We start from the raw sequence: 23722 nt of genomic DNA on the forward strand, positions 1-23722 counted from the left end.
TATGGGCCCCCGGTGGGACAGCTTGATCACCTTGTAACCTCCCCAGTGCTTAGAACAGTGCTTTGCACTTAGTAAGCGCTTAATAAATGCCATCAAAACAAAAAATTGTGGTATTTGATAAGCACTTAGTATAGGCAAAACACTAAGTGCTAGAATAGATTCAATCTAAGGAGATCAACAATTATGAGAGTTCACAGTTTCATTAAAGACGAGGTAACTGAGGCACAGAGAAGTTACGTGAGTTGCCCAAAGTCACGCAGGAGACAAGTGGTGGGGCCAAGATTAGAACACAGATGCCACTATTTGTTAATTTCAGCTTCATGGTGGAAAAAATAGTGAGTTTTCTTAGGGAGTTGGTGGTAAATTCTGATACTTTTCAAAGCTCAAAGAGTTCGGTAGTGATTTGAAGTTTTAGGCTTCTTTGGGATTCTTTTTATGAGCCGTATATCTGCCCTGTGGAGTAGTGATGTGAGTTAACACTCAGTTTAATTGCTGCCCTCAACAGATTTTATACAGTCCGCTACAGAGAAAAGGATAAAGAGAAGAAATGGATCTTCCAGCTCTGCCCAGCCACGGAGACAGTCGTTGAAAATCTGAAGCCCAACACGATTTATGAGTTTGGAGTGAAAGACAACATGGAAGGGGGAATCTGGAGCAAGATTTTCAATCACAAGACTGTTTTAGGAAGTAAGTCCTGATGAGCAGTAAGTAGGCTTCTCATCATTTCCATTCCGGTTCTGCCTGTAGCTGGCTGGTGTAAGAGTAGATTGCACACACATTGTTACTGTGTCTCCAAAACCTTTCTGTAAATTCCAGTCTACTGGGACACAGGGCAGGGCAGTAACTGATGTGTTTCCATGCCCCGTTGAATAGTGGGTTAGTTTGTTTTCTAGCACTTGGTTGGTGGATCAAAAGGATTAGAACTGAAAACTTCCAAGTTTTCAGTTGGGATTATGCCCAGTTTATCTTTGTACAGAAACACTCTGGGTATGTCACTCCCTTCCTCAAAAATCCCAAGTGGTTGCCTGTCAACCTCCGAATCAAGCAAAAACTCCTCACTCTTGGCTTCAAGGCTGTCCATCCCCTCGCCCCCTCCTTCCTCACCTCCCTTCTCTCCTTCTCCAGCCCAGCCCGCACCCTCCGCTCCTCTGCCGCCGCTAACCTCCTCACTAGGCATCGTTCTCACCTGTCCCGCCATCGACCCCCGGCCCACATCCTTCCCCTGGCCTGGAATGCCCTCCCTCTGCACATCCACCAAGCTAGCTCTCTTCCTCCCTTCAAAGCCCTACTGAGAGCTCACCTCCTCCAGGAGGCCTTCCCACACTCAGCCCCCTTTTTCCTCTCCATCAGCACCTGTATATATTTGTACATATTTATTTCTCTATTTTACTTTACAAATTTATTACTGTATTTTATTAATGATGTGCATATAGCTATAATTCTATTTATTCTGATGGTTTTGACACCTGTCTACATGCTTTGTTGTCTGTCTCCCCCTTCTAGACCGTGAGCCCATTGTTGGGTAGGGACTGTCTCTATACGTTGCCGACTTGTACTTCCCAAGCACTTAGTACAGCGCTCTGCACACAGTGAGCGCTCAATAAATACGATTGAATGAATTTGAAGAAATATAGCAGCACCTCAGTTGTGTTTTAAGAGTCTCTATATCAGCGTATAATGGTATTTACTGAGCACGTTCTGTGTATGCAGAGCATAGTACTAAGCACCTGGGAGAGTAAAATATAACAGAGTTGGTAGATACAATCCCTGTTTACATTTATCTATTTTGAAGCAGAGCCAGGCTGATCCTACAAGAACTCTTGAAATCAATAGATGTTTTGAGCTTCCAGAGGACAGGGAATTGTGTTCAGTTAACTTATTATCACACTGCCAGGTAGGCTTCTAATGTTGAGTCTCTCTCCTTAAGAGGAAGAGTTAAAAATTATTTCAGAGAGGAAATCATTCAGGTTGGCTATGCAAATGATCATTTGGCCTTGAGTTTGGACAAGATGAAAAGGAAATAATGCTTGTTTTTTTTTCCTGTTCTATCAGCAAAAGGCAAAGGAAATGGGAAAATCCAAAGCACCATCAGCCAGATCCATACTGCAGTAAGTACCATATGTTGGCTAATCAAAAGCTATATAATCAGAATATTACTTACTGTTACATTAAGTGTATTTGTAAAGGTCTGTCGAAAGTGGAGAGGTGACTAGAACAGCCAGTTGATAGCCTTGGGCAGTTATCAAAACTGCAAACCAGATCCTATATCTCTGTAGTTTTATGCAGGGGGGTTATTGTCTGTTTTTTTTTTTGTGGTGGTTGTTTCAATTTCAGCTGAGAAACACCAGGTTCTGGGAGAGAAAAAATGTGTTATGTGGGACAGCCAGATCGAGAAGACCTTAATGAGGCACTAAACCAACCCACATTATGCTCTTTGCCCTAACCTGGTTTAATAAGCTGTTCAATTTTTGTGTGAATATCGAAATCTGTGGATCGTGCGTTAGGTGGTGTAGTGGAGGCTATCAGGTGACGGGCGTTCCTGGGATAAATAGGAAAAGCATGTTTAAGTCTCAGATAAAAGCAACTTCAGTGAGGGTCAAACGTGAGGAGAGAGGTGATGCTGAAGATACAGGAAAACCTCTGGAGAATCTGGTTAAGGGAAGGCTCGGTGCCTTGATCTGGGAACTGAAGGAATTGAACTGTCCTTGAAATCCATCAACTCGAGTTTCTCAGGAGAAGTTGTCATTCACAAGTCATCACCTACATTGCCGAGACCTTCCAGAAGCTAGGAGAGCTCTACCTGGGCAGTTGCTGAACTTAAATCCTGAAGAACGGCTGATGGGATAGCTCTTCTCAATGTCTCCTGAAGCCTTAAATCCTGAGGAATGGCTGATGGAAGCTCTTCTTAATGTCTCCTGAAGCCTTAGGAAGATAGAGAAAGATTCCCTGGTATGGCTTGAGGGACTCCAAGGGGATTCAGAGACAGGAGGCAAGTTTAGAATCTCCCTGCAAGCTCCTTTACTGAATCAGAGTAGGTGACTCCAGAAAAACTGGTTGCCGAGGAGATTTTCATATAATTGATTGATCGCTTCCCATCATTGGTAGGGTATTTCAAATTCTGAAGCAGTACTGCTTAGTGAAAGGAGCATGGCCTTGGGAGTCCGAAGACACGGCTTCTAATCCCAGCTCTGCCATTGCCCTGCTTTGTAATTTAGCTTCTCTGTGCCTCAGTTTCCTCATCTGTTAAAAGAGGATTAAATAATACCTGTTCTCCTTCTTTCATATCGTACTCCTTTTGTAATTCTCCTTGGCACTCACGGTGGGCTTTTTTTTAATTATTTTTTTTACAAAAAGGTCATTCAGTAGATACTGTTGATGTTGATGATGGTGGGGGGTTTTTTAATGGTATCTGGGATTCCATTAAGTGTATTTAATGTAGTGTATTATGTAGAGTATTTAAGTGTATTTAAAGTGTATTTAATACCACTTATTATATTCCATTCATTCAATCATATTTATTGAGCGCTTACTGTGTGCAGAGCAATTCCAGGTACTGTGCTATGCACTGGGGTAGATTATAATCAATAATAGTATTTATTGAATGGTTACTGGGTGCACAGCCCTGTCTAAATGCTTGGAAGAGTACAATGTGACAGAGTTGGTAGACACAGATAGTGCTCACGGTCTTAATCCCCATTTTACAGATGAGGTAACTGAAGCACAGAGAAGTTCAGTGACTTGTCCAAAGTCACACAGCAGACAAGTGGTTGAGCCAGAATTAGAACCCAGGTCCTCTGGCTCCCAGGCCTCTGCTCTCCCCACTTGGCTTCACTGGTAGAAGTGGAAGGAATATATATACACAGGAAAGAAAAAAAACAGAACAAAACTATTTCAGGCAAGACCAGAATAGCAGTGTGTAATAGTGAGGCCATGCTCTTGAAAGAGGTCAGAGTGTTCTTTATTTTTTCCTAAGTGAACTAATTGTTGTTTGATGGGCGTGACTTCATAGAAACATGCTTGTCCCCCGATCCACTTATATTTAATCTCACGTCTCATGTCAAAAGAGATACATTTTATCCTTCCCCCATTTTGACTGATGCATCTAAAGAAAGGACATTTCTGGTGTCAGGGGAACAGGTATGAGATGGATTCCTCAGCAGGATTGAGAGGCAGAACAAATATTTGTCCCGGTGATTTTTATTCCCCTTACCCACCATAAACAATGGGAGGGAAGCAATCAGTGTAGGAAATGACTTCCTGCCTCTGTGATTCGGAGCCCAAAAGTTTATCACTTCAAGCTGCAAGGTGGAGTCCCCTTTGACTCTGGCCAGCAATGCTGGGGTTGGAGCCTGAATCTCGTGTTTATTTACAAAGCGAAACACAACCTTCACTCAAAGTTACAATCGGATTCATCCACTAGTCGTGGTTCAGGATTTCCATCTGATCAGGAGAGGCAGGCCCCTGGCAGGGACATCTGTGTTTCTGGGTGTCTCTGGTTTGGCAAAAATCACAGTTTAGGGAAGCCTCCCTTCCGGGTACCCACCTATGTTGCCCTTTACATTTGAAACTTGATTTGGCACGAAGAGGTACCTTTTTTAGCCAGAACTAAAAGTCAGTTGTGGAGTCTGCATGGGGTCTGACTCAGTTCTTGGGATCAACTTCCAATTACGAAATTCTTCTTTTAACCCAAACCTGCGTAAGGCAAAGCTAACTTCAGGCCAACATTAGTGGGAATCCTGTGGTGAAGCCCGAGGGCAATGCCATGGGAGCCATTACCTCTTACTTCAGAGCTTGCCCTTGGAGTTGTGATATGTTTAGCCTTTTCCGTACCCCCCAGCTCCATTCCCCAACCTCAATGAAGCATTCCCCAGTGGAAGGAGCCCGGGCTTGGGAGTCAGAGGTCATGGGTTCAAATCCCGGCTCCGCAACTTGTCAGCTGTGTGACTTTGGGCATATCACTTAACTTCTCTGTACCTCAGTTACCTCGTCTATAAAATGGGGATTAAGACTGCGAGCCCCACGTGAGACAACCTGATAACCTTGTATCCTCCCTAGTGCTTAGAGCAGTGCTTTGCACATAGTAAGTGCTTAACAAATACCGTCATCATCATTGTTATTATTTAGTCTCTCTGTTCCTATTCCATTGCCAGACATTGCCCCTCTAGGCCATCCACACTGGATGAGGAAGGGAGAAATGCTGGATAGGCCCCAGCAAAGAGGAAAGGAATGGTACTTCTCTCTCTGCCCGTATCATAATCACATTGCCATGACGCTGTGTAATCCCCTACCCATCCTCTCTTCCCCTCACGTGAGGGAAAATTAGCCTAAATATGCAGCAGAAATTCCTTATTAATACTTTCCAAAGGCCAGGAGAAGAACTTAATGATAATGGCATTTGTTAAGCTCTTACTGTGGGCCAGACACTGTTCTAAGTACAAGATAATCAGGTTTTCAAGGGGTCGGGAGAGGAACCTTAAAAGAAGAAAATAATTTTATATGCTGTAGATCAAGAATATTTAAGAGTACTGAGAGTAATAAGCCTTCAAAGCGCTTAGCACCCGGTAAATACCATTGATTAATTAGTTGATGTACGGAAACCTCAGGAAGATTGGGAGACCATAAAACAGGGCAAACAGTAGCAGATGACCAAAGGACAACCTTTATGGGGACACTTAGGGCAAGGAGTGTGGGCCATGCAGAAATTCATTTCCTCAACCCCACAAACATGGAGTGAAGGAACAAACTCACTTCCTTTCACACTTCCATCTAAACAGTTTTTGTGAGTTCCCATTAAAGCCCACTAAGAATTGGAAAAATATTTATCAGCTGGCATTCTAAACATTGGAATTATCCCTCCTCCCTAATGTCCTTTGTGTGGCATGAGTCTAATAATAATAATAATTATAATGGCATTTATTAAGTGCTTATATATGCAAAGCACTATTCTAAGCACTGGGGAGGTCACAAGGTGATCAGGTTGTCCCACGGGGGGCTCACCGTCTTAATCCCCATTTTACAGATGAGGTAACTGAGGCCCAGAGAAGTTAAGTGACTTTCCCGAAGTCACACAGCTGACAATTGGTGGAGCCGGGATTTGAACCCATGACCTCTGACTCCAAAGCCCGTGCTCTTTTCCACTGACCCACACTGCTTCTCTAATTTCATTCTGATTTGATCTTCTCTGTTTTGTCAAATTTTTCTTCCATCTTCTCAAGGAGTATCCTCAATTTTGGTGAAAGGAAAAGTGGTGTCAGTCTATACAGACAATATTTATCCAGTGTCTTTCATTTTACCAGCCCCTAGTTGTCCCTCAAGACAGTGGGTGCTTAGGTGATTAGAAACCCTGTTGAAGCTGTTCAAATTAGAGCCTCTGCTTACTAAGGTAAATTCCCGAAACATATTTGGGCCAAATCTGCCCTGTGGAGGTGTTCTAATCAAGTTTTCCTCTGCTCACCAGAAATCTAAAAATCTTTCACAACAGACATGGTGTCATCTTCAGTTATACCCAATGGAAGTTCAAAGCCAGGTGTCATATTTATCTCTTTTGTTTAAAATAAACCGTGAAGATATTTAGACTGTATAAAGACCATAAGATAGCATGCCGTTGTGTTTTTCTTTTGCAAATGGATCAAGCTTTCAGAATTGTGGGATTTAGGGGGGAGAGAGGGGACCTTAGCCAGCATTTAACTGAACAGGACTATTGGTTTGGAACCTGAGATGAAAGAGAGGCCATGAGGAATTATTAAAGGCTGTCAGAGCGATGACAAGCAGACAAAGCTGGAAAAGAAGAAAAAACACCACATTTTGCCATTTCTGGTTCCTTGAATATCAAGGAGGTTTTGGTAGGATATAAATTCTTCTGCCAGTCCCATTCCCTACCCCAGTCCAATCTAGGAGCCATTCTCATCCCCAGTTTGCATTCCATACCTACAAACCAACCTAACCTTGGCCTGGCTTCTCTTCTCCGTCTACCTCTGGTCTAGCTCAACCACCTTGAGCCAGAAGCAAGGTGACTCTCCAAAAAACAAGTGTCTTGAAGGAACTCTTAGCCATTTTATCACTGAGGAGAAAAAAGAACTGTGAATGAAATGAAAAGCCATCCCTACCTACTGTGGACGGCCAACAGAGGTTGGAGGGGAAAAGTAATGTTTTGTGATTTTGTGAGTCTTTTAGACTGTGAGCCCACTGTTGGGTAGGGACTGTCTCTAAGTGTTGCCAACTTGTACTTCCCAAGCACTTAGTACAGTGCTCTGCACACAGTAAGCGCTCAATAAATGCGATTGATGATGATGATGATGATTGAGACTGCAGAACACACTGTGGCTGTAGAAAGGACTCCGTCTAGTCCAAGACTATGAAATGATCATCGTTCTGATTCAGGAACTAACATCATTTTCCTTTCTTTTCAGCCACCCTATATTGCAAAGAAGCTAATTCCCATTACAGTAATCAAACAAGGTAATTTGTATTGCTTTCTGCACTAGATGTTTATGGGAGGACTAGAAAAAGACCATTCTGTTGTGAAGCTAACAAAAATTGGAACGTGTGTTCTCTGATTAATGCGCTCTGTTTGGCTGAAGGCAGTATGGTCTGGAGGCGGGAGATTGGGGTTCTGGTCCTGGCTCTGTGACCCACCCATTTATTCTTACATGAAACATAAGTTTCTTCCCGCACATTGATTTCCAGGCATTCCATCAGCTTTTCTCCCTCTTACCTCCCCAATTTCTTCTCCTACTTCATCCAGCACAGTCTCATAACTCCTTCATCCCTAATCCTCCTAACAGTTTTTGCTCTGGATCTCCTGTCTCTGACTCATTGCCCACATCTTTTCCTCAGCATGGTTCTTCCTCCTCCCTCAACTCTATTAGACCACACGCCCTCTTACTCTCAAAGCTTTCTTGGAAAGTCGCTTCCAAGAAGCATTCTCTAACTGACCTCCCCCCCTTTCCCAGTCATGTGTCTTTCAATTTTTTTTAATGGTATTTGTTTGTTAAGCAACCCCTGGAAAAAGCATGGTCTGGGGAGTCAGAGGACCTGGGTTCTAATCCCGCATCTGCCAATTACTCGCTGCATGACCTTGGGCAAGTCACTTAACTTCTCCGTGCCTCAGTTTTCCCGCTCTCCTTCCTACTTAGATTGGGAGCCCCATAATAATAATGATGGCATTTGGTAAGCACTTAGTATGTGCCAACCACTGTTCTAAGCGCTGGGGGGATACAAAGTAATCAGATTGTCCCATGTGGGGCTCACAGTCTTAATCCCCATTTTACAGATGAGGTAACTGAGACACAGAGAAGTTAGTGCTTGGCACATAGTAAGCGCCTAACAAATGCCATCATTATTATTATTACTAAGCGCTTGGAAGAGCACAATGCAACAGAAGTGGTAGACCCATTCCCTGCCCATCAGGGGCTTACAGTCTAGAGGGGGAGACAGACATTATGATAAATTATGAATACGTACTAAAGTGCTGTGGGACTGAGGGGGTGGTGAATAACAAGTGTTTGTGATATCAAATACTGTGATATCAATATCATCTGTATATATGTATATATGTCTGTACTCTATTTTACTTGTACATATCTATTCTATTTATTTTATTTTATTAATATGTTTTGTTTTGTTCTCTGTCTCCCCCTTCTAGACTGTGAGCCCACTGTTGGGTAGGGACCGTCTCTCTATGTTGCCGACTTGAACTTCCCAAGCGCTTAGTACAGTGCTCTGCACACAGTAAGCACTCAATAAATACGATTGATTGATTGATTGATTGATTGTGACTTGTCCAAAGTCACACAGCGTGACTTGCCACAGTCACACATTGAGCCGGGATCAGAACTCATGACTTCTGACTCCCAAACCTCTGTCCACTGAGCTACACTGCTTCCCCATGCGGGACAGGGACTGTGTACAACCGAATTGACTTGTATCTTCCCCACCATTTAGGATAGTCTTTGAGACATTGTAAACACTTAACAAATACCATAAAACAAATTATGTGCCAAGCAATGTACTAAGCACTTGGGTAGATACAAGATAATCAGGTTGGACACACTTCATGTTCCACATGGGGCTCCCAGTCTTAATCCCCATTTTACAGATGAGGGAACTGAGGCACAGAGAAGTTAAGTGACTTGCCCAAGGTCACACAGCAGACAAGTGGCAGAGCTGGGATTAGAACCCAGGTACTTGGAATTTCAGGCTCATGTTCTACCCACTAGGCCACACTTCTCTCTCACAATTGATGATGATGGCATTTGTTAAGTGCTTATTATGTGCAAAGCACTGTTGTAAGTGCTGGGGAGGTCACAAGGTGATCAGATTGTCCCATGTGGGGCTCACAGTCTTAATCCCCATTTTACAGATGAGGTAACTGAGGCTTAGAGAAATTAAGTGACTTTTCCGAGGTCACACAGCAGACATGTGGCAGAGTCAGGATTAGAACCCAGGACCTATGACTCCCAAGCCCGTGCTCTTTCCACTGAGCCACACTGTGATCCATTTAGGTCAAAGAGTCCCAAAAAGCACACATTCAGCCTTTGTTTTCATTACCTCCTGGTTTGGGATCTTTTACTGCTTTCTAATTCCTGCACAAATTGTGTTTCCTCAGTGATACAGAATGTCACACACCGAGCCTCTTCAAAATCTCCGGACCGGACTTCCCTAAGAGGAGCCATTCTAGGTGATTGCTTCCCGAACTGTAACCTAATCATTTGTATTTATGGAGTGCTCACTGTGCGCAGAGAACTGTACTAAGCGCATGGGAGAGTGCAATGGAACAGATCTGGTAGACACATTCCCTGCCCAAAACGAGCTTTCAGCCTAGCTAGAGGTCCCTTTAGTACCTGGATCTCTGGGTGTTAGTGATTTTCATTCGTTCAGTTTGCTTTTCCTGGTATTGTCTAAAGGAAGAAAAGAATCTTGACAGTTTGCCCACGGGCTTGTGTGGGTTGGAAGGCAGTAGGAGATCAGAGACTTGCTTTGGGCTGATGGACTTGACTGTTCTGTTCTTTATAAAATGGACAATATGTCGGTCCTTTTTGGGGAGGACTCTTTTGCTGTTTGAAGTATCTGGCACTGTTTTTGCTCCTGCCTCCTTGCCTCATTATGTGTGTGTGTTTTCATGAAAGAGAAAGCTGGCCTTAAAATTACAAGATGAGGCTACTAATCCATGCATGAGGGTGCTTAAAGGACAGTCTCTTCCACTCTGTAGAGCTAAATATGTAGCAAGGCACTTTTTCGAGCCTGCCGCTCAATGAATCAGTCAATGGCATTTATCGAGCGTTCACTGTGTGCAAAGAACTGTACTAAGCACTTGGGAGAGTACAATATAACAGAGTTGGTTGACATGTTCCCTGACCACAGCGAACCTCAGTTTGGATGAACGGAGCATTCCAAAGGAACTCGATTTAACAAATTGCCTCCTTAGCAACCAAGAATCCCACACTGGGCTGCTTCTTACGTAGGACTTGAGTTTGGGCTCAGAGGGGAGGGGAAAGTGATTCTAACCATCAGCTGGGTACGGGTTTGATTCAGACCTCCAGTCACTTTGATAGATTTCACTGAGCCATTCACACGCTCATCCTCCCCTTTTTCAAGAAATCATCATCATCTAGGGTGCACAGGATGTGAAAAATGAAAGTCATTGCAGATCTAGTCTTAGCATGTTGACCACTACCGTGGTTGGAAGCTATTAGTCTGGTTTCTCAAATCCCTCAGGTCAATTTTGATCTCAGAAAGCTTGGAATCATTTTAAGAAGTCATGCCGGGGAAATTTTACTAGAGAAGCAACAAGCACTCTAGCATAACAGTACATAACTGTGAGACTCAATTAAATGCTATTTGGTGGTAAAGGACTCTAATTTACGGTATCCACTATTTAAAGTGGATTTAAAATAAAGAAAAGATTTAAAGCTTTATCCTGCTCCAAACTTTATCCACAGTCCTTCCCATTAATGTAATTTAACATTGTCTTGTGTTTTTCTGTGCAGTTCACCTGATTGTTCCAGGTCTTAATGAAACAAGTCTGAAACTCCCTTCATCCATAATGTTGGACATTTCACAGGCAGTCAAGACACAGCTTGGTAAGTAGATCGGTTCTAAATTAGCTTTTGGTTAAGTTCAAAGTATTTTATGCTGGGGATTCTGAAGTTACACTTACCTTGCCCTCAACATGTCTGTCTTCCTCTAACAACAACAACCACAACAACAAGAATCATAATCATAGTATTTGTAAAGTGCTTACTATGTGCCAAGCACTGTAGCAAATGCAGGGATAGGTACAAGATAATTGGAACAGATACAGTCCCTGTCCCACATAAGACTCACAGCCTAATGGGGAAGGAGAACATGCATTTTATTTCCATTTTACAGATGAGAACACTCGGGCACAGAGAAGTCAAATGACTTTCCCAACGTCAGGCAGGTGGCAGAGCCAGGATTAGGACCCAGGTCCTCTGATTCCCAGGCCCATTCTGTTGCCACTAGGCCATGCTGCTTCCCAAATTATTTTTTGTATTGTTATTTCTTGATGAGTTTAGGTGGGAGGAATAAAGCTGTGAGGAGTAAAAGAATACTTCATTCTTGCTCAGGGGTGTTTGCTCAGAGGCAGACCTTCCAGAAAATCCCAAAGAAGATTTCTCCTCTTTCCCTCTTGTACTCTGAGTTGGGTGGGAAAGGGATGTTGATGAAATAAGCTCAGATGGGCAGTGGGAGGATAAAAATATTGTCAGGAGAAGAGGGCTCAGAGGGCATCACTGAGCCCCGTGTGTGCTCAAACAGAACCAAATGATTCAGCAAGGCCTAGTGGAAAGACAGTGCTAAGTGCTTAGTATAGTGCTCTGCATACAGTAAGGGCTCAATAAATTATGATTGACTGATGGAAAGAGCACAGACTGAAAATTAGGGGTCCCAGAGAAAACACCGTGACAGAAATGCTGACTTGTTTGAAACTACTTGTTGGCACCTGAAATCCACTAAAGTGGATTTAAAATAAAGAAAAGATTTAGAACTTTATCCTGCTCCAAACTTTGTCCACAGTCCTTCCCATTAAGTCTTGAAAGTCTGTTGACCCATAATCTGGTTTGATAATGAAGTTGCCCCTTCCTCCTTAAACAATAGTTTTGTGGTCACTGTTTGCTAACTCGCAGACACTAGCCGTGCAATATTATATCTGAATAGCATTTTAAAGTCAAAAAATAATAGTGAAGTTCATTCTCTTGAAAAATATCCCTGAGAAACGTCCGTGTCTGTAATTGAAAGGCCGTGAAAAAGGATGTTGAAAGGCCAGAAAATCATGACTAGCACCAAATCTAATTCTTCTTTGGAAAAAACTGAGGTGCCTTTGCCCAAGTATTTTAGCTGTGAATTTTCTTCCTCCTATACCACTAAACTCCTGAAAAGACTAGAGTAGTGAGTTAATGAAGGAATGTTTGGGGCAGATCAGTTTGCTAAACTGTGACTCCTTTGGGCATGGTGTAGGTGGGTATCAACATTGAGGGAGTTTGTCTAGTGTGTTGGTTGGTCCTGGAAATCTGAATTGGGAGAATGATCATCTCCTTGGAGCTAATTATTTCTCCTCTTATGTGTAGGTAACGAGAGCCTGGCTTTACCTGCTGAATCTAAAACACCAGAGGTAGAAAAGATCACAGCCCAGACAGGTAATATGAACCCTTCGCTTCTTTTGTAGGGAAATAATACTGTTCTTTTCAAAAAGGCAAATGGCTTGACTGAAATGGCCTGCCCAAAAGCTCTATTTCCCTTGGGCTGAGGGATCTCTGGTCTGTTTTAAGGTAGAGTTCTGGTTTGTTTGCCCCTAGGTTTGGGCTAAATTGAAAGAAGGTGTGCATTTGGGTTCTAGTTCCTCTGTGGAGGAACACGATCCTTGTGTACAGAGGCAAACAATGATGTTTAACGGAGGTATTGGTGGGAAGCAACAGGGCTGCCTGAGGGAACTTGGCTTGATGAGCAATGGCAGACACTAAGGAGCCTTCACAGCTGTCTTTCCAAGGTGCTTATGGATTGTATCACTGAGGGGCTTCAGGGGATGGTGGTTGGCCAGAAGTTGGTCTGGGCAGAGAATACAGGAGGGAAGGGTAGTTGGACTGCTGCTCTGAGACTCAAAGGGTCATTGTGGTGCTCCTACCTCCAGAAGGAGAGAGATCCTCAGAAGATTTGCAATGTCCTTCCAAGTTTAATTACCAGTCTATTTATTCCAGGGCTCTGTCTCCATCAATGGAGGAAATGTCATTTAATTGCTCTCCTGGACACCCATCCTGAGTTACACAGACCACCTAACACCTCTCATTTCCCCCATCTATCCACGTCCCTAACTTTCACTTTAGTGATCTGTTAGGGACCTCTTGTCCATGAATCCATTCAAAGCCTTCTTACACATCTAGACTGTAAGCTCATTGTGGGCAGGGAATGTGTCTGTTTGTTGTCGTACTCTCCCAAGCACTTAGTACAGTGCTCTGCATTCAGTAAGCACTCAATAAATACTGACTGACCTGTTGATATTTTGGGACAGCACAATTTCCAATGGGAACAAATTCCATACGCTTGATTCCTCCTGAGTGAAGGTTTCCATTGATTGTTTTTTGAACCTATCACCTCAAGGTCCAGTGCCCCTCATATTAGAGGGGATTTTTGTTTAAGTGGGATTCTTAAGTGCCTACTGTGTGTCAGGCACTGTATTAAGCGCTGGGGTAGATACAAGCTAATCAAGACAGACAAAGTCCCTGTCTCACACAGGGCTCCTATTCTTAATCCCCGTTTTACAGATGAAGTAACTGAGGCACAGAGAAGTCAAATGACTTGTCCAAGTTCACACAGTAGACAGGTGGCAAAGCCAGGATTAGAACTCAGGTCCTTCTGATTCCCAGGCTCATGTTCTGTCTACTAGAACCCACTGTTTGCTCTAGAGTTGCAGGGAGGTGAAGTTATGAACAGGAAAGTGGAGCTTGTGTGTTAGATATAAGCCTAATTTTTAAAAAAATTACTGACAATTCAGAATCAGAAGGTATTCGCCTTTTTACTAGCTCACGGGTTCACCAGTCTTCAGACCACTGTGTGGGATTTAGAGATGACACTCTTTCCCATGTAGCGACTGCCAGCTGCCTTCTAGTTGGAATGGCTATCTTCTTTGGGAATTTTTTTAAAATTTTAAAGACCAGATGGAGCTAAAAAAACCCTTAATTGACAAATTTGAGAGAGGTCCACTGAGAAATCTTTCTGCTGTCCCCAAATGACAGCAATGAAAATGACAATTTCTCACAGCAAGAAATGAGAGTGATATCAATCTGGGCAGTAAGCTTGATTCTCATGGATAAGGATCCCCCAGCAAATATTTATGAGTGTTTGAGTTATATGGCTGTGGGGCTTTCTTATGACTTTTCAAATCTGCATATTCCTTTGCTGTTTATCAGTGGATATCCTGTTCACTCTATCCTTTTTCTCGGAGCTCAGAGCAAGCAAGGATCCATTCTTAGCCGTCGGAAGCAAAGAGGTGGAAGTAGATATATTTCCACATCTCAAAACACTGCCTGGTCTCTTCCCACACCATTCTAAAGAGGGGAAACTAGGATTTCCTGGGAATGAATTGGGAACCATTCCAGTTTGATAAAGTTCGACATGACTAGAAGTTTGAGGGGAGAATTTGTTCTGCTTTAGAAGTCGAGGGCAACTTGAGAAGCAGCGAGGCTTTGAAGGTAGTGCACCTGGGGTCTAATCCCACCTCTGCCTCTTGTCTGCTGTGTGACCTTGGGCAAGTCACTTCACTTTTCTGTGCCTCAATGACCTCTTCCGTAAAATGAGGTTTAAGACTGTGAGCTCTATGAGGGACAGTGACCATGTCCATTCCGATTTGCTGGTCTCCACCTCAGTGCTTAGAATAGTGCTTGGGCACGGTTATTGTTATTATTATTATCTTTGGGGGTCCATGGAGCCTCAGAGAACCTCTTTCATTATCTATCCTCCCTTGGCACAGTAGGGGATGGGAGTTTTCCACAGCTTGGGCTCTCACTCGCCTTGTTCTCCGCCAAGCTTTTCTCAGAATTTTCCCCTTCAGAACCTCTTCTGCTCACATCACCACTCAGATTTCTCAATGTTTGCATGATTACTTCACGTCCTCACCCTGTAACTCTGCCTGGCCTCATCCCTCACACCACTGTTCCAGATTTCACTGCTGCGATTCGCTTCCTTTCATTTGTGGTTTCCTCCAAGCCTTTGGTTTGGGGCAGGAGGCAACTCATTTGATATAGTGTTGGGATCCATCACTGGAGTGTTATGACCAAAGCAGTGATATTCTGATCCACTTAAGACACAGGCCAGTTGTATTAACTGGGTGATACAAACAAGTGCCACTGAGTAAACCTCTCTCCCCAGGTTGAAAGCACTTTTTTAATAATGGCATTTATTAAGCACTTACTATGTGCAAAGCACTGTTCTAAGTGCTGGGGAGGTTACAAGGTGATCAGGTTGTCCCATGGGGGGCTCACAGTCTTAATCCCCGTTTTACAGATGAGGTAACTGAGGCACAGAGAAGTGAAGTGACTTGCCCAAAGTCACACAGCTGACAATTGGAGGAGCTGGGATTTGAACCCATGACCTCTGACTCCAAAGCCCATGTTCTTTCCACTGAGCCACACTGCTTCTCTATTAAATGACCCCAGAGGATATTGGGACATTTTCCTGGTGGCCTGTGGAATAAACTAGATTTTTTGATCTTTCTCATGAAGGTGATGTCACCATTTTTCTTAAGCCTCACTTCCAGAGGCTAGACATGCTGGGAATTTTCCTGGCCTAATGGGTGGAGATAGTTGGAGCAGATCAGGAGTGCTTCTTTTTCTGCCAACAATTTCTACCTCAAAGAACAACGTATTCTAAATCAGAACTACTGAAAATGAGCCACATGCACACCTATATACAACAGGGGTGAGCCCTGCTAACCCCTCAACATATGGATATCTGAACATAAAGCAGCATGGCTCGGTGGAAAGAGCATGGGCTTGGGAATCAGAGGTCATGGGTTCAAATCCTGGCCCTGCCGCTTGCCATCTGTGTGACTTTGGGCAAGTCACTTAACTTCCCTGTGCCTCAGTTACCTCATCTGTAAAATGGGGATTAAGACTGTGGGCCCCACGTGGGACAATCTGATCACCTTGTATCCTCCCGAGTGCTTAGAACTGTGCTTTGCACACAGTAAGCACTTAGCAAGTACCAAAATTATTATTATTATAAAACTGGATTCATTTCATGCTATGGAAGAAAGGTCACCATTACAGTTAATTTCAGTACATTTCAATCCTGAAGTGAATCTAGACTTGAAAGCTATGAGGAATAACAGGCTTATTTCTCCCCTGAACCCATGTACTGGTCAGGGGTACACACTCAAAAGTCCTTCTATTCCAGCACACAAGCATTAATAGCCCATTCTTTTTTTTTTCCTTTTTAATGGCATTTGTTGAGCACTTACTTTGTGCCAGGCACTGTACTAAGCACTGGAATAGATATAAGTTAATCAGGTTGGATACAGTCCATGTCACACGTCGCACACGGGGTTCGCAGTCCTAATCCCAGTTTTACAGATGAGGGACCTGAGGCCCAGAGAAGTTAAGTGACCTGCCCAAAGTCACACAGCAGACAAGTGGCAGGGCTGAGATTAGAACCCAGATTCTCTGACTCTTTGTCCTGTGCTCTTTCTACTAGGTCACTCTGCTTTTTACATTATCTAAAATGCCCCAAGGTATACTTAAAATTTTCCCCTTCTTTCCCAGTTCCTTTCCACTTTCCACTCTAAGAAACAACCCACCCATGAGTACTTTTATTGTCAAAAACATTCTCAACCCCTCCTTCCTATGCAGCTGCTTTCTGTTTTGTTCTCCCCGGTCAGTCAGTGGTATTTATTGAACACTTTCTTTGTGCAGAACACTATTCTAAGTCCTTGGGAGAGTTAGAAGACCCAATCCCTGCCTTCAAGGAACTTACAGTCTAATAATTGGAGTCTTAGATGATGACTTAGAAATACAGCAGGTTCCCCAAGGTCAGGTTCTTTTAGGGTTCAAGCTTCATCCGGTTTTTTCCATCATTTTTGTATGATCATAAACGTCATCATTCAGTGTGTGTTGTCTCTCGGAAACCAGGCAGAGGCCTGGGTTTGGACTGGTTTGGTTTGACCCCTACTATTCCTGTTACCCGCCTCCAAACACCATTTTCTAGATGATACAAAGTTTTGGGCCTCTTGGATTCAGAATGGAGATAAGTAGAATCCCTCTGCCCCCCATCCAGTGAGCTGGGGGATCTGGGGATTTGCAGTGAAACTCTGGGAGAATTCCTCAAACTATGCCTTTTGTGGAAAAAGAGAGATCGACACATTCTAAGAAATCATTTGAATTGTACATAGGTTTTAACCCATCAACTGTGCGGACAGCTGAGTTGATCCCAGGCTGATCTTTCTCGGGATTGGGAAGGGGCTCTTTGAGGTTTCACAGGGCAGATACATAAGTGTGGTATTTGTTGAGGGACAAATGATACTATGTATTAAGCACTGAACTAAGCACTGGGCTAGATACAAGATAATCAGGTCCCACATGGGGCTCACAGTCTAAGTAGGAAGGAGAAGCAGGTATTAAATCCCCATTTTGCAGATGAGGGAACTGAAGCATAGAGAAATTAAGAGACTTGCTCAAGGTCACACAAGTAAGTGGCAGACCTGGGATTAGAACTGAGATCCTCTGACTCCCAATAACTGTAATAGTGCTCTTTCCATTAGGCCACACTGTTTCTCCTGGGGAAGCAGCTGAGTGTGGGTGGGAGCCAGGATGTTGGTTTTATTCCTGAGGGTCTGGGGCAAATAGCTTGACCACTTCTTTGCTTAAGGTGCCTGAGAGATCAATAAGTCCCTATTTTCCAAGAGTTCTGGGCGGGTGAGAGAAACCTCACCCCTGAGATGAAATGACTTTCTGCTTACTGCTGTTAGTGTGATTTGTGAATATTCCATGCTCTTCCTGGCTTTGGGGAGGATTTAACATTTTACCTCTCTTGGTAAAGGTAACTTTTCATGTTGCAGTGACCATGGAAACGATCCCAGGACCCGCTAGCCCTGCAGGGTCTGATGTCCCAGAAACAAGAGAAGCACCTCCAAGTAACGCACCCTGCCTTTCTTTCTTCAAAATATGCCATCATACAAAGCCCTTCTAAGCCTCCTGCATTCTAATCTTTCCTCTTTACAAGCGCAGTTACTTCTCTGCTTCTTGGTCCATGCAAGACTAGCAACATCTCTAGGCCGTTTGCACCTATAACTCTGCTTCCTACGAGGCTTGTTCAGTTTCTTTTGCTGCCAGCTCGAACGTGGAACGAAAGGCCGAACAGCTGCCCTCTGAAAACTAACAGCTAGAGTGGGGAGAAAGCTTGAAGTCATGTGAGTGTGTTCACGTGCCTTAGAATGGCTTTTGGGAGCATTGTGTCATTTTAACCTTGGAACATACCCTAAAAATATGAGACTCTTGGATTTGTTCCCCAACTTCCTCCGGGCCTCTTGTCAGATGCTTCTTGGCTAGGCTTTCAGATGGAACCCGTTCTGATGTCTTCCTTTGCTTGAAGGAATGAGAGAAGCAAGGTATCCAGAACTGCTCTTGAGGGGTTGGTTCTTTCACCCCACCCACTGGCATCTTGTTTCTTGCTTCTAATTTTAATGGCCGGATGAATGCCTCAGAAGAAAGCATAGCTTTCCCCATGGAATGACATTCAGGGGTTCTCAGAGATTCTCATCCAGTTTGGGTTTGCAGCACTCCCCACGATCGCTGTATCCGACCGCCAAACCTGAAAATATTAACGACTCTCTTCTCCGATGTAGCTCCCAGCGAAAGCAGCCTGGAGATTTCCCAGCCTCTACTGACCCCTAAGTCTGAATTTCCACTGAGCACGCTAGGTAAATACTGGAAATGGGTTTGGGGATTAACTCCATAGCAGGCTCAAACATTCCCAGCCAAGTTTCCTCGGATCCAGTTTGGCCACAGCCAGCCTTATCTCAGGGGAGCAGAAGGCGAGATAAACTGATTGAGGTGTTCTGGAAATTAATTTATTTTAATAGCTATGTAGGGTATTTCTTAAGCACTTACTATGTGCCAGGGACTGTATTACGCTATGGGGTAGATACAGGATAATCAGATTGGGACACAGTACATGTCCCATGAAGAGCTCACAATCTCGATCCCCATTTTACAGATGAGGTAACTGAGGCCTAGAGAAGTGAAATGACTTGCCCAAGGACACACACCAGACCAGTGGGGGAGCTGGGATTAGAACCCAGATCGTTCTGATGCCTCGATCCGGTCTCTATCCTCTAGGCCACTCTCCTTCTCACTTCCAAACCTCTGTTAGTTTCTTAAATTGAGGGGAGAGAGCTGAATTATCTCTCTTCTCCTAGAAGTTCAGTATTGATGGGACATAGTCTGTGGTCAAATAACATTGCACAACTTGAAAGCCAGTGGGGCCTTTCCCATATTGTCTTTTAAATATCACTCAATCCATTTTTCTCTTGAATAAAGGGTAGCAATTGCAATGTATCTGCAAGTCACCTTCAGCCTTGAAGATAGCTCTTGTTCAGTGAAAAAACATTTCCATTTTTGTCACAACGATGTATCCCAGAGGCTGGACTGGAGATCCCATCCCAACTAAATTTGTCTGTTGTCTTGGCATCTCTGAGGTCACAACTGAGAATCAGTGGGAGTAAACGAGAAAGAAATACACTTTTTTTCGCCTGTTAAAGAGCAATTTTTTTTTCAGGCCCAAGTTGGTGTTTATTTTCTCTTTCAACTCAAACCTCGGGTCATATAACTCTGTGTGTGCATCTAATTCCAGATCCCAACAGTATTCCAGAATTTCCTCAAGTGAAAACATCCCCCCCTCCTGAAAAACCCAAGGGAACACTTGGTAATGCCAATGTTTTCAGCTCCATGGGTAAACATGTGGGTGGCCCTTCTGACTCCTTGAAGAAGGTTAATTTTCTTGGATTATCTTTCTTAAATTGGCAGGGCTGATCAAAGACAGACACTAGGACTCAAACGAGTTTTGTGGACATGGTTTGTTTGCTCAGGGGCCATTCACTGTGAGATTTACTGGGCTAACTGGGGCGACTTTCCGCGGTTCCAGCTCTTAACTTTATCTCGTCACGTTTCACAAAACCACATCCGAGACTGACTTGTAGGTTTTCTTGCATCCTAAAATGGGCACGCACCACAAAGAGACATCTCTGACTCATTTATGTAGACCCTACCATAGCCATCAACAAATGCTCTTTCTCTTTCCTTAGCTTCAGACGAAATGCCGTGGATTACCTCGACCCCCAAAATGTCTGAGCCTCCAAAATATCTCCATCCTGAATCTGGTAATTGCCGCCTTATTAAAAGTTTTTTTTTAATTTCAAGGACAATGTTCAAAGCTGCTGTCAGATGGAAATCCTTAAGTGAATTCAAAACACTGAAACCTCCTGGATTGGTGCAGAAATTCCAAGAGCCTTTTCAGTTTGTTTTAGAGAAACCAGCATTAAGAGGTTGAAAACTCATCTAGATCATGAACCGTAAAGAATCTCCATGTTTTTCTCTTTCCAGAGTTCTCTGCCACTTCAAATAAGCAGCAGCACTAGTGACTGTGGAGCCAATTTGACAGCAGAGCAATCTTATCAGCTTGATTGTCCCATATTTTGAAGGGTAGATAGCACCATATTGTCCCATATTTTGAAGATCGTATTAAAAGGACCCGGTTGAGAGCTGATATTTCTGTGGTCATAGATATTTCTGTGATCTGTTCCGTATAACTCCGTAGGCTGAATTTCCTTACTCTCCAAAATATGGAAGAGTTTTGTTCGGTGCTTCCTTCGCTGGAAAATTTAAACTTTTCGTTGCTACCTCAAGCACAGAAAACTATAAACATTGTCTCAGGATTGGCTCTTTTAGTCGTGAAAACTTTCAACAAGTGTTTTAGACTAACTCTCCATCAGAATAGACATAGAACCCTAGAACAGATATTGCCCAAAAACTAAATTCATTCATTAAATACAAAGAAGTTGCTCACTCTGGCTTTCATCTGGGGTCAGGGGGATTCAAATTAATTACCTAATAGATGAAGAAAGGCAGGCAAGCAGTTCTTAGTGCAAAAACCTCAGACTTAGCATTCAATTTTTGTGCCATCTTAATAATTTTATTATACTTTTAAAGGTAAGAAGAATTAGGTGTAGTTTGATAACCAGATGGAAAGCCTGAAATGGAAATGGGAGCAATAACTCAAATTAATTTACCCAAGCCTGCTTCTGTACTGCAGCTGGCTTCCTGGTAATAAGCTTCAATTTTATTCTGATGAAGGATGGGTTAAGGAATTAAAATAGAATGCACCATTTGAATTTCATTCATTGAATTGGATGTATTGAGCGCTTACTGTGTGCAGAGCACTGTACTAAGCGCTTGGGAATTTTCTAGGCTTTTTTCACATTTATTTACTCACTGCTTAATTTGTGGTGAGAACTAAGACTGCCTCTGATTCTTTGCTAAAATAAAATCTGATTAATCTCTGTTTCCAAAGACTTCCCAAAGTTTCAGAATCCAGCTGTCCTTAGAGGTCAGGGAAGAAGCCAAAAGCTCCTTATTCTTGGATCCCATTCTGCAATGAATTCTGTTTGACTGCCTCATTTGTCAAAATTTTTATCCCCTAGGAAATTATATTGTACTCTCCCAAGCACTTAGTACAGCAAATGCTCAATAAATACCATTGATTGATTGATTGAAACTCGGGAGGAGGAGTTGACTTTGGGGTGTGGAGGAAGAAAGGCTACTAAGAAAAGAGAAGAAGTAAAGATTAAGGAATAGAAGGTCAGAGAGTTACCTACAGCATGTTTTACTTACCTGTAACCACCCTGTTGGGTTTGGGTCTGGAATGGAAGATAATTAAGTGCATACAGGTGCTTCATGAAGCAGCCACTCACAAAACAATCACATTTTCAAAGGCTCATAAGCTGGATTCACTGAGAGGTTTGCCGGTACTGACTCTCATCAGTTGACACACACAGGCTCATTGGCTCAGGAATTTAAATCCGGATTACTTTGTCCCCATTTTTGAGGTAGTACAGTTGCTTTTTCAAGACTTGACTTCTAAGACATGTGCGTTTGTGTACCTGGTTCACTCCAACAAACGCATTCATTCACTCAATTCACTCAATCGTATTTACTGAGTACTTACTGTTTGCAGAGCACTGTACTAAGGGCTTGGGAGAGTACATTACAACAATAAACAGTCGCATTCCCTGCCCACCATGGGCTTACATATTTTCTGTAAAGCCTTCATTATTATTGCTCATGGCACTTAAGTGCTTTTTTACTAATGAAACAATCAGTCGTATTTGTTGAGCACTTGTGTTGCAGAGCCCTGGAGAGTACATTACAATAATAAACAGTCGCATTCCCTGCCAACAACCATCTTACAGTCTGAATGCTGAAGAAAGCTTTTTAAGTAGTTCAAACTAATTATCTTCAGAAGATGATCCTAGCATAGATTGATAACTTTTCACAGTTCAGTGATTTATGCTGGGGAATTAGCATTGATTTAAGTTTCTCAATAAAAGCTCAAGGAGCATATTTTCCTATTTGCTGACCACTAGCTAGTACTAGCACAAACGTAGCCCCTTTTTCTGTGAATATCTCAAATTGTCAGAGGTCAGTACCCTTCTGTTCTACTCTAGCTCTGAAAACGAATGTGATCCTTCCAACTTAGAGATCAATCAACCGGTGGTATTTATTGAGTGCTTCCTGTTTGCAGTGCACTGTACTGAAATCTTGGGACATTATGCTACAGCGGTGTTGGCTGACATAATCCCTGTCCAAAAGGAGTTTATAGTCTACAGGGGGCAACAGACATTAAAATAGATTAGGGTTGGAGGAAATAGTAGAGTATAAGAATATTGACGTGAGGAGCGTAGGGCTGGAGTATCAAAGTGATTAAGGGGTAGGGTTGATTGGACCTAGCAAAAATGTCAAACAAGCCCAGTTGTTTGCAAGATGCCAACTGATCTAAGGCCCGCAAAGAGAGGGGTGAGTGAGAAAGCACTGTTACAGGACCACTAATTAGAAATCAAGAGCGGCAAATAATTTCGGCAAATAATAGAGGCCCCTTTGTTGACCTCATGTTTGGTTTCCTTATCACTTTCTTGTAAATAACTGTTTTCAGCATTCATTCATTCAAGCATATTGATTGAGCGCTTACTGAGTGCAGAGCACTGTACTAAGCACTTGGGAAGTACAAGTTGGCAACAGAGATGGTCCCTACCCAACAATGGGCTCACAGTCTAGGAGCGGGGTGACGGACAACAAGACAAAACATGGACAGGTGTCAAGTCATCAGAATAAATAGAAATAAAGCTAGATGCACATCATTAACACCATAAATAGAATAGTAAATACAGTAAATATGTCAGCACATTCAAGACCAGCCAATTCAGCATTTTACACATCTATGACAAAGATATCCTTCAATCGTTGAAAAAGAACTGAACTTGTGTGTATAAGTGTGACTGTGTGTACACAAAAGAATTTATTCCAGATATCAGGATTCAGCATTCCAAACCAGCAGCCAGACTGAATTTGTTACCCTTCCCCTTAAAGTCTAGCCTTCCTTCCTTCTTTGTACGTTTCCCTCTCCATCTTCCCCGGTGCATTTTTATTTTCACTTTTTCCCCAAC

At 43.0% G+C, this 23722-nt stretch overlaps 1 protein-coding gene across 1 annotated transcript in view; it reads left to right on the plus strand.

The window, feature by feature from the left end:
• The window catches only part of LOC119945126 (ABI family member 3 binding protein), a 235481-nt gene that overhangs the window by 117962 nt on the left and 93797 nt on the right, over positions 1 to 23722 (plus strand). Inside the window, exons 6-15 of the mRNA XM_038766152.1 lie at positions 506 to 687; positions 2053 to 2108; positions 7410 to 7458; positions 9608 to 9679; positions 10989 to 11081; positions 12588 to 12656; positions 18065 to 18139; positions 18851 to 18925; positions 19858 to 19929; positions 20309 to 20383. Of these exons, the coding sequence (XP_038622080.1) occupies positions 506 to 687; positions 2053 to 2108; positions 7410 to 7458; positions 9608 to 9679; positions 10989 to 11081; positions 12588 to 12656; positions 18065 to 18139; positions 18851 to 18925; positions 19858 to 19929; positions 20309 to 20383 (818 nt within the window). The remainder of the gene's footprint in view (positions 1 to 505; positions 688 to 2052; positions 2109 to 7409; positions 7459 to 9607; positions 9680 to 10988; positions 11082 to 12587; positions 12657 to 18064; positions 18140 to 18850; positions 18926 to 19857; positions 19930 to 20308; positions 20384 to 23722) is intronic.

The sequence above is a fragment of the Tachyglossus aculeatus genome, chromosome 24 (genome assembly GCF_015852505.1).
Source record: "Tachyglossus aculeatus isolate mTacAcu1 chromosome 24, mTacAcu1.pri, whole genome shotgun sequence".
In the NCBI taxonomy this organism is placed as follows: Eukaryota; Metazoa; Chordata; class Mammalia; order Monotremata; family Tachyglossidae; genus Tachyglossus; species Tachyglossus aculeatus.